The sequence below is a fragment of the Serinus canaria genome, chromosome 2 (assembly GCF_022539315.1).
Source record: "Serinus canaria isolate serCan28SL12 chromosome 2, serCan2020, whole genome shotgun sequence".
Lineage (NCBI taxonomy): Eukaryota > Metazoa > Chordata > Aves > Passeriformes > Fringillidae > Serinus > Serinus canaria.
Window position 1 is genome coordinate 20,271,428 of NC_066315.1, and position 11,006 is coordinate 20,282,433.

The following is an 11,006-nucleotide window of genomic DNA, read 5'->3' on the forward strand; positions in this document are numbered from 1 at the left end:
CAAGTTTCCTATGTTTTTGAGGCTAGAGGAACAGTAAGTAGAGTAATTAATTTATTTAATACATCAGGTCACCTAAAAAGTCTGACTGAAGAGGTAACATAGAAACCACTGAAGAGCAAAATCCTCCAAATTACAGCTGAATTCCGAGACACTTTTCCCTTTTATACCATCCCAAGATTTGCTTGCTGCACCCAAGAAAGGTAAATAAACTCTGTGTTCAGTATTTGGCTGCTGCTTGACTCCATTGGGCACAATGAGTCTCAGCTCTGTTCCCCTTATGGGCTTGTGGGAAAGGTTGCTAAATATAGAATAGGAGTAAATAGGAAAGTAGAAAGAGGGAAAGAAGGAAAAAAAGTGGTAGGATACAATAATTGCTCAAAACAAATACACTTTTAAAAAGGATTTTATTGTTTTGGCTTCAGTACTGAGATTTGTCATCATCTTGCATCATGCTGCACAGTCCAGAATTGTTACCAGTCCCTACTACATGTTCAATAACCACAGATGGTTGCAGAACAATATAACAAATATGCAGAATTGGCTTTAGCCCCTTTCACAGAAAGTTCTGAGAGGTAATGGGCCTGACATATATTCCTTATATGGGAACGTAGTGAAAATTATCACCCTTAATTTGTTCTGGAATAACACTTGTTAGGAAAGAAAGAAAGAAAGAAAAAAAAAAAAAAAAAAAAAAAAAAAAAAAAAAAAAGATCATTTCAGTATCAAGAGGAGCCTGTGAAATTTTTTTAACCAGATCCTTGGTTATGCTTTCTTCTTACCTTCAGGCAGGCAGGATCAGTCTTTGCTGTTTGAGAAACTCCTTGTAGTGGGTCTCTTCTGCAGATGTAGCCTAACTTCCTGTCACAGGAACTGTCTGCCCAGTATCCATCCTAGTTGCAGTTTGGGAAGAGGTGAGAAACAGTGAGGCAGATCTTTCTTACTTTAGAAACATTATCATTCTTCTCAAAATACAGTTTCAATGTGAATAGCTGTACTTTTTAGTGGATTCCAGGTATCTGAGCTTGGAAGGGATGTTATCTTAAGCTAAGTAGCACAGCCAGACTGCTAAGGTTTGCTTGGCACATAATGTACACTCACAATCAGATATGAACATTTACTATTTATATGGAATTTCATTTGAAATTTAATTTAGAGCAACCATATATCTGAGTAAATAAAGATAATTCATTGACTCCATGCAACTTAGCAACTATGCTAAGATGCATTAAAAATCTCTCTAGAAATACAGCCAAAAGTCGAATAGTGCAGTGCCACACTGAATGATTCACCTTTCCTGCCATAATGACACAATCTTCTTGGCCAGTGACTTCATGGGTTGGTTCTCCAGGCAACCACTTGGTATATGTCACAGGAGTCCCATCACTCCACTCAAAGTACATTTGGATTTTGAGGTCGTGCAGGCCAATCCACAGCTCATCCACAGCTCCTAAGGACAGAAATTCATTTCTGTTATTATCCAAGTTGAAACAGTCCATAGGAGCAAAATTTTATGGAGATGAGCTGAAACTGCAATGTTGCAATGCAAATTCATCTGTATTAAAAGATAGAGGGGTTTATTTTAAAATGTAATTCTCATTTTTCTTTCAAGAAGTTAAAAATGAGATACCAGCAGGAAATGAGATTTGTCAGCTTTATCAGTTAAGTACATTACTATATCTACAGCTACTAGGTGTCTGATGCAGATAATCCACCCAAATGCTGCAGTGACTAGAGCTGTTATTTCCTTCAAGTAATTTCATGCAGTTAAAAAGAAATGAAAATCAAAATGAAAATAATTAAAATGAAAATGAAAACACCATAATGACTCCGCTTGTGGGTTTTTTTGGCTTTCACATTTTTTCTAACCTACAAATATTCATAAAAATCAAGAAAGAATTATTTTATTTAAATCCTGTAAGATTTCTAGTTGTACAGGTCTCTATTTGTACCAAACACTGTCCTGCAGAAACACTCACTGTAGCCAAGCTGAGACAGTATGAAGCCATGCTCCTCAGGGTTGTGGATGCTGGCCAGGTCACCACTGCTCTCATTGCAGGAGATTAGAGCTTCTCTCCATTCTTTGGGGTCTCTATGAATCATGAAACAGTGACCTCCATTGGGCAACCATTCTTCTGGGCATTGAACAGACTCTGCATCTCCTCAAAATCAATAGATATTTCAAGTTTTTAAATGGTGCAAACTGAAGTCTAGAATAACTGCAATTACATTTAAAATTTAGCTAATTAATGAATTGAAATGAAAAGGAGGTGGTAACAAATAAGCTGTACTTCATTCCTCACACGTGAATTTTAGTTTGTATGTTGTTGCTCGTGGTACTTTTAGAGAAAGCACACTGCATTTAAACAAAAGAGGAAAAGACTGGAGCCAGTTGTTACTGGGCTTCACTAGTGTGAAGTATTCACTGGCCAGAGGAATACTTTGGAATTTCATAAGCAGCATTTCCACACAATATACTCCCCCCAATCATGATTTTATATTTCATAAAGGAAAGGCATTATTACTGCAGCAGAAGTCATTCTCTGCACACCTGGCTTTCCATGCCAACTCTCACTAAATAAACCTCAGAGAAGTGTAGTAGAAAAGTGGTCCAAAGGAAGCTTCTTTCTGCCATCTTTCTAGATCAAAATTTTAGAAATATTTATAGCAATCTAAAAAGATTGCCGTCTTTTGCCATCAAGAATTTGCTCTGAGCCTACTGATGCCATTTTCCCAAGCCTTCTCTGACAAACCTCAATGTTTCTATTAAAATGCACTGCAGGAGGGGTGAAGCACCTCTAACTTTATTTTCATGTCCATACAGACCATGATACTTCCATGAAACTCTATGGCTTAACCCAGTGCCTTTGGAATTGTGAATAATAACATAAAGTAAAAAATGCTTGTGTGGTTAGTGGGCTCCAGGAACATTTTCAGTATTTAAATATATTTTGCTAAAGAAATAAAAATATGCTATGTTCTGTACCTGTCATCATAGCAGAAAACTGAATTTCAATGCTTGCTTTTCCTTTTTATTTTAAATAGCCATTAAATTTAACTTTAGTGACACAAATTATGCCTTTATCAAAAGGCTTTTTATTTGCTTGACATACCAGATGGAAGAATTAAAGGATCCTTTGGAGATTTTTCCTTTTTACAAATATAGCCAAGTTTCAGCTCACATGGATGGTTTTCCCATTTAGCATCTCTTCTGGGGTTTAGTACTGTACAGAGTTTTTCAGACTCAGGCTCAGGGCTTCCTTTATGGGATAAAAACCAAATTAATTTTATGTAGCACAGGGTTTATGTCAGCAGCTAAAAGAGCAATTTACTGATCACCTTTTCATGTGTCAATTATGGGCTCATTATTTCACTCCTACAATTACTTTTCTACCAGAGATAATGAAATGTAATTTAGAAGTACCCATCAAAATATTTCTTTTGATGCTTATTGCATAATTCACACATTTGATTACAGAATAGTGGTTCTTTTTGCACGTCCCTTTGCAATTTGAATGCAGATTTGCTCCTTGCTGCAAGCAGAACCTCCTGACATTCCCTCACAATTGCTGTCTCTCCTTTGCCTGCCTCTTCCACCAACATCCCCAGAGTTTTTCCAGAAGACCACTCTCCCTGGGGAATGGTCAGTGTTTTCTTCTCAGAGAGGCCCACAGTGTGATGAATTACTGTTTTCCCCCTCTCCCTACAGAAGTTACAACTTAATTCTGCAGTGAGCTGGAAGTGTGTGGATTAGCTTATGACCACATCCACTGTGTGGGGACACAGGAGCCCTGGGGCTGTGGGCTGAGGGACCTGAGAGCCAAACTCTCAGCCCTGCAAAGCTTGAGGAATTTGACCTGCTCAACAGAAGGCAGAAAATCTTCCACCAGACTCAGCAGCTCCGGGCTTTCCCTTCATCTTCTGTGCCATGTAAAAGCAGGTGGCTCCTCTGAGTCTTGGGAAGACTGAAAATTCTTCAGTCTTCCTGAATTTATTCAGAATTTGCTGCAACCAACTGTTGCCATGGCAATAATTGACTTTCAAAGACAAACCTTCAATGCCATGAACTCTTGAATGAGAGAAGAAGAGTAAAAAAGCGTAAGAAGTGAAGAGGAAGGCTTTGCAAGAGCAATGCTCACTGGCAGCTGAGTCCTTGCAGGATGCAGGGTCTGATGACCCTGTGAAAGTTGTAAAGGATTTCACTGGCTTGAAGGCATTCCCAGTACGATACAGCTCAACTAGGGTGCTTTACTCTATCTGCCTCTGATAGGAAATGAGGTTATTTAGGTCTTCTGCTTGAAATTCTGTGAGTTATATCTAGTGAAGAAAAGCATAATTCTCAAATTATAATTCCAAAAATTGTTCAGAAAGATTACTACCTGGTGCCCAGTTAAAGTATCTGGAGGGAAAGCCACCACTCCACTGCCAACCACTGTTGAGATTCAGACTGTTAAGCCCAATCCAGAGAGAGGATCTCTTGCTGTCAATCAAATCTAGATAACCAAAAGAATTTAATTCTAATGAGATTTGCTAGGAAAACTTAGCATTTCTAAAGTTTAGAAGAAGATAGTAAAAATCTGCCTAGAGATTGGTGAGCCCAGTACAGAATTCATGTTTACTGGTAATAAACTCAGAGGTTTTTTTCTGTAGATAGAGGGTAGAGAATTGAAAAATGTTATTTTACACATTTGTTTATCTGAACTTATTGCTATTCCACAGTTATAGATAAAAAATAAGCTTTGAAAATTGAAAGATTGAATTTCTAATATTAACACTGTTGTAAGTTTTCTTGCTTGAGGTGCAACTGATATAAGACCTTTGTTCTACAGTGTGCGTAAATCTGTAATTATATAAAATTTGTATTGCATTTCAAAACAACTATTTCATTAGATATACATGAAGAACACTGATTTATTAACACAAAATATAATCGTAGAACATGTTGTATAATGTAATTGCCATATAATGGCTGTCTCCTGAAATGGTTCTTCTTTTAATTCCCTTTTCTGGGATTATTGTGGTGCTTTCTGAGCGTGAGCTAACTTTTGCTAATTTAGCTGGAAATCCTTAGATATTTTTTTATAAAATAACAATAATAATATAAATAATTTCAAAGAGTAATTCCACAACTTACTGAAGTTCCATGGATAAAAAGCTTAATGTATTATAATTTGTTATTTCTGATTAGTGTAGATACCATTTTCTTACATCAGCTATTCACTGTAATGTGATTAAAGCATTGAAACCTTTGAAATCAGTCAAAAAAACCTTTCAAAAGAGTTTTTACTGGATCTTGCTTATTAATTCACCTCTTAGATACATTTGTTCATGTATCTCCGTGACACTTAATAATTCTGCATTCTGTTGTTGACAGCTCTTCCTTGCTTGGTGCCATGTGAGAGCTGACTGGTGGTTTATCTGGTAGTAGGTTCCTGTCAAAGGATCTGTACTCCAAAATCTGTCAATGTCTGTGTGAGAAAAAGGTGATTTAGTACCTCAGTTTGTAATAAACATTTTAACAAAGTGTTATGGCAAAATTTAACTGCAAGCTTTTTTGTGAAATAACATTTTGGAGCAATTAAGGCTCAGACCCACAAGTTATCTGATCTTTGTTAAGAAAAGAGAGTGTGTCAATGACATTATCAGTGATAAGCCTTTCATCCTTTATTTGCACTTTCCCCTTCAAATTTTTTAATCTCAGGAGAAAAAGAATATTGTAAAGAGGCCAGTAAATCAAAACTGTGTCTTGGTCATTGTCTAACCTGAGAACCTCTTCAGAAGCTCATAGGCTATGCCCAAGTTTATTCTTGGCTGGAACACAACTGAAATACAAACATTTGCAGTAACGAAACCTTTCTTGTGAAATTATGCCATGACTAAACATGTTTTAAAATGCTGTAGGCTTGGGAAGAGTAGCTGGAAAGGTGGCCAGTAGAAATGGAGTTGGGGGTGCTGGTCGATAACCAGCCAAAGGTGAGCCAGAGAGTGCCCAGGTGGCCAAGAAGGCCAAGAGCATCTTGGCCTGTATCAGCAACAGTATGGCCAGCAGGAACAGGGCAGTGATTGCCCCTCTGGGCTCTGCACTGGAGGGGCCACACCTCAAATACTCAGCTCAGTCTTGAGCCTGACTACAATAAAGCACCACTGTGAATGGCATCTCAGTTGTCAGGTGATTCTATGCTGAAGAGAGTCATATTTAAAGCACACTGTTTTTGCCTCAGTCTTAACTACTGATGGACACACCCAGACAGCTTTGAACCTTGCTGTAGGCTATTAGCTAGTAGATTTGTTACTTCTGCAGGGATGTTATTGCATGAAAGAGACATTTTGGCCACTGCAAGGTTTTTCAGGCTTTTCACAGCATTATTAACAGCATCTCAATATTGATTCATGGACATAGCAGTGTTGTGCTGCAGGGTCTATGTCAGCGTGTGGGACTTACTGGCAGCTGGACAGAACCCAAACAAATGGTCCTCGTCAAAGTTGGGAGTGGTTGCACACCAGAACAAACCATCTGACCTGCCAGCAGCTGTGCACTCAGCGTACCATCTTCCACTCAGAAGGAAGGGGAAGGCACACGGAGCTCCGTTGGAATTTCCCAACAGTGTAAACAGGTCTGAGGGGGCAAAAGAGAAGTTTTAATATAGCTTTGTGAAAATGTGTGTCTGTAGTCTCCATGTGACTACGTGGAGAAAGCATGATAAGTGTTACACCAGTGTAATTGGGGAACTGCTGTCAGTTCCCCAGTTGGGCAATGCCTTCCACAGAAGTTTTTGGTTGGTAGGTCTCACAGTTTACCCTTTGCTTCTGGGCTACATCATCAGCTGTACCAGCTAGAGATTGAGCAGTTTCATGCTGTAGACAGCTATGAAAGAGTTGCAGCGATTTATACCCCATATATTATGATATCATTTTATATATATGTGTGTGCATATATAAAAATTATGTTGCATATATTATATTATATGTACTATATATAATATAGAATATATGTTATGTTATCTATTACATATAATATATTGTATTATACTATTATAATATACACCTATATTATAATATGTACATTATAATACAATATAATATAGATATTTTTGTCTCATATATAATTTTCTAAATCTAATACTATCTTTTTATCATGTGCCTTAACTACCACTTCATGTGGCTTAATGTTGTGGGAATTTTTGGCATCCAAAATCTCATAGGCAACTGAAGGTACTATGCATGGAATTATTTCCTTACATTTAATATTGATGTAATTAACTTGGAGATTTTTTTTCTCTTTCATCCAATAATACAAATACAATCTCAGTAGTAATAGTATGCAGGTAAATAAAGTGCTTTGATTGCAAAGTCACAGAATCACAGGATGGTTCAGGCTGGAAGGGATCACAGAGGGTTGTCTGGTCCAGCTCCCAGCTCAAGAGGGCCATCCCAGAGCACATGGCCCAGCATGGTGTGCAGATGGCTGTTGAACATCTCTGGTGAGGGAAACTCCACGACATCTCTGGACAATCTGTTCCAGTGCTTGGTAAAAGAAGTTCTTCCTCTTATTCAAGCAGAACTTTGTGTGCTTTGATTTCTGCCCATTGTGTTATTGCTAGGCACCACTGGGAAGAGTGATTAACACTAACAATTACAAAAATCTGCATTCACATTTGCTTTAAAAGTAAAGAACAAAAAATATGCACATTTTTCACACATACTGCATTCTATCTGAACCTAAGCAGCTGTTTTTCTCTAGAATGAAGTGATGCAGGCCTGAATAAATGAACTAATCATTCTCTAGCCCACCATTGCCTCAGGGGGGAAAGCTGGTATTAGGCTAAAGAGGGCAAAAAATCAAAAGACCCTATCTCTAATGGCAAACAAGTGCATTTAATAAACCACCAAAAAAACCCTTTAAACCTTACCTTCATAGCTTTGAGAGCACAAATTATCCATGGTTCCATAGATCTTCCATTTATCCATTGCCTCTGATCCTGTTTTCAGCGCAATATTTTCTTTTTTTTTGCCAGCACTGAGAAATAAATCTTCCCCTTGGATTGCCAAGGCTGCATTTCTGCATTCCCATTTCTGGAATTCACTTTTCTTGTTGCATGGGTACAGAGAAATTTTAGCCTGATTTCTCTTGTTGGGCACTCCCAAGCATTGTGCAAACGCCACGCTCATTAACTGATGATCAGAGACCCACCTGAATTTTTGTAAGTCACTGTTTTTCTTGCAAGCAGCTGTTGTGACTGCCTCAGAACTCTGAGCAATTAAACATAACTTAGTATCCTCATTGAATATTAAGAATATTTCCTTGTCTGTAAAACAAAACATTCAGAATAACTGGTTAGGGTGAGCACATGGTAAGGGGAGCTAGTGAGGAGAAATATGTGCTGTTTATTCTGTGGTGATCTGACTCATGTCAGGAGGCTGCAAATTTTTACAAGGATCAAATGGCATTTTAAAGACACATTTCATTCTGGGAAGGAAAAGTAAGTACAGCTCAGTAAGTACATGGGAACACAATACAGGGGAATAAGAACACATAACTACATTAGGACAGCTTCAAATATGTGATTATAATTATGGAATTTTATCTTCTTCAGAAATGCACATTTCATTCAAGATTTCCAAAAGAGACCTTTACAGAAAAATTGGAAGTTGGCCATCACTTTCATGCATTATAGATTTAGCTCCTGTGATATACGTCTCCATGGGGTCCCATTTGTGCTTAATGGAGTTAGTGAGCAAGCCTTCTGTGAATCTTGCTCCTTCTGGAATTTACATGTTCTGTTATGGTGTGGGGATTTTTTTTGGAATTAAAAACCATGTAATGGTGACTTGTTACCTTGCCTTGATCCACTATCCTTTCCTCAGCACATCTATCATAAGAAGTCAACATAATTAGCACCATAAACCACAAGTATTGTCACACGAACAGTGATATAGATATAGATACTGTATAGATCTATATATCTATATATACTATATAGATACTATATAGATACTATAGGTGTGGGCCTGTGCATTGTGAGTGCCACACCAGATTGTTAACGCTCCCAAAGGGTTACAGGCAGCCTGATGTTGTAATCCACTGAGATAAGTAAACCCTGCTGGGAAGGGCTGTCCAGAACTGCAGCTCTGCTGTGACACACAAAGCAAGTCCTCCTTGGCAAACAGCTGCATGCTCCTAAAAATGTCAGGTAGCATGCAGCTCTCACTGGCTTTGGGTCATGAGGGATTGAAATCTGGACAACAAGGAATATTCTAGAACCTCTAGAACAGGAAGGCAGGGGTTTGCCCTTCAGCCCTCTGTGCCTCAAATTCACACCTGGGAACAGAGATGCAGCATCACTGCCATGCCCATCTGAGAGAATAGCTCACAAGAGTGACATTCCCATCCACACACGAAAGTAAATTTTTAGCACAAGTGTAGGATGTTAGGGCAAGCCAGTTTTGGGGTAGCAAACAGAGGAGAAAGTCTCTGGGAAATTCTGGGAGGGTATGAGAGAAAGAATAGTTCTTGAGCTCTTCCAGAAGGGCCCTGTATTACTTTGACCAGCTCAGTAATATATAGGACTTTCACTTCTGTAAATCTAAATTTGAAGCTGAGGCTTAGTTTCTTCTTTCCTTGTCCATTTAGGCAAAAGGTTTTAAATATTATAAAGTCTTTAATTTCTTACTGCTCAGTAAATAAGTTCTTAGTGTAGTCCCATAAACACTGAATTTTTGAATCTAATAATAGGAGTTCTTACTGGAAACAGTGAGGTTTCTGCTTTTGGGTCAGTTTCTGAACTCACAGAGCAGGTGAGAGACCCCCTTTTTGCACAGGGTAATGCTGTCACAGATCACAACAGTGTCTGCTTTTGGAAGCTGTGATATGTACCCCACTCCACAAATCTAATGAACAGAAGGATAAAATAAACACATCTTTGAAAATTATCATCATACTTACTTAAAAAAAAGAGCTGTGATCTGTCTTTGGCCAATTTCAGAGCCCTAAGTATCCCTCTCATCTTTACTCTTACTGCTGGTAATAATGGTTATTCCACAGCTGTTCTTGACTCTCAAATATTTCCATTTTTTTACTGGCTTCTTCTCAGCCACATTGCTACACCTTACATCAATCCACAAGTTCCACCTCATTCCACACAATCTCATGCCTTAGCATGGAGATACACATGCAAGGACCTATTTAATTACTTTATCCTTTTAATTTTTTTGTGAGTCAGTCACACATGTAGACAAAGACTATGAAGCACACTGTGAAGTCCATCTAATTTATAGTAGCAATCATAACCAATAAATATGTTGTACCCAGAAGGCAATCTTTATTCACATATGTGACTCCGTCCTGACTCCTGATTCCCAGCTTTACCCCATTTTGGATATTCTCCTCTCTTTAAAAGTAAATCAACATCTCTATATCTGTTTTGTGGAAACTTCTGTGGACCACTTTCATTGGCAGAAATATGAAATGTAGAGTAGTAAATCTATGTGAAATTCTGAAAGATCCTGAGAAACCAGCAAGACAACAAAGATGCCCACTTTCACATCCACTTCTGCAGGGGATAGTAGAAAATAGACTCACCGAGTGTCTGAAGGGCAGTATGAACAAATGAGAGGAAAACTAAAACTGCAGAAAAGGTCAAGTTTTTCATTCTGTCTTCTTATTCCCAAAGAGTTGAGATGAAATTAATTGCTGCAGTAGAGTCCATAAAGAATCAATTGGTGCTGGCTCCTTCTCGGTTTTGGAGATTTTTAGTTGAAAGAGAAAACTCTGGGCTCTAAATAAGGAAATATCCTGTCACATGTGGTATTTTGAAATCTATTAATAATTACAAAATTCAAACTTTGCATCTGAAAGTGAAGTTTCCATCCATTCAAATGCAAGTGGCAAAGTTTCAACAGTTCAAGATCATTCTACTGAATTGTTTTTAATTTTCTTGGTTCTGTGCTGGAATTGTAACATACTGACCCTCAAAGAAGCAGGGAGTGCACTTTAAATGGATGTATCTTAA

At 38.1% G+C, this 11,006-nt stretch overlaps 1 protein-coding gene across 2 annotated transcripts in view; it reads right to left on the reverse strand.

The window, feature by feature from the left end:
* Positions 1 to 10,742, reverse strand: part of LOC103812784 (macrophage mannose receptor 1-like) — a 33,201-nt gene extending 22,459 nt beyond the window's left edge. Inside the window, exons 1-9 of one of the 2 annotated variants that reach the window (XM_050971820.1) lie at positions 10,577 to 10,742; positions 7,908 to 8,303; positions 6,440 to 6,613; positions 5,307 to 5,465; positions 4,377 to 4,490; positions 3,111 to 3,257; positions 1,977 to 2,150; positions 1,290 to 1,447; positions 780 to 890 (exon numbers count right to left, since the gene is read on the reverse strand). In XM_050971820.1, the coding sequence (XP_050827777.1) occupies positions 780 to 890; positions 1,290 to 1,447; positions 1,977 to 2,150; positions 3,111 to 3,257; positions 4,377 to 4,490; positions 5,307 to 5,465; positions 6,440 to 6,613; positions 7,908 to 8,303; positions 10,577 to 10,646 (1,503 nt within the window). In that variant the 5' untranslated portion in view covers positions 10,647 to 10,742. Of the gene's footprint in view, positions 1 to 779; positions 891 to 1,289; positions 1,448 to 1,976; positions 2,160 to 3,110; positions 3,258 to 4,376; positions 4,491 to 5,306; positions 5,466 to 6,439; positions 6,614 to 7,907; positions 8,304 to 10,576 lie in introns of both variants that reach the window. The other variant, XM_009085909.4, reaches the window with a different exon arrangement.
* Positions 10,743 to 11,006: the final 264 nt, after the last annotated feature.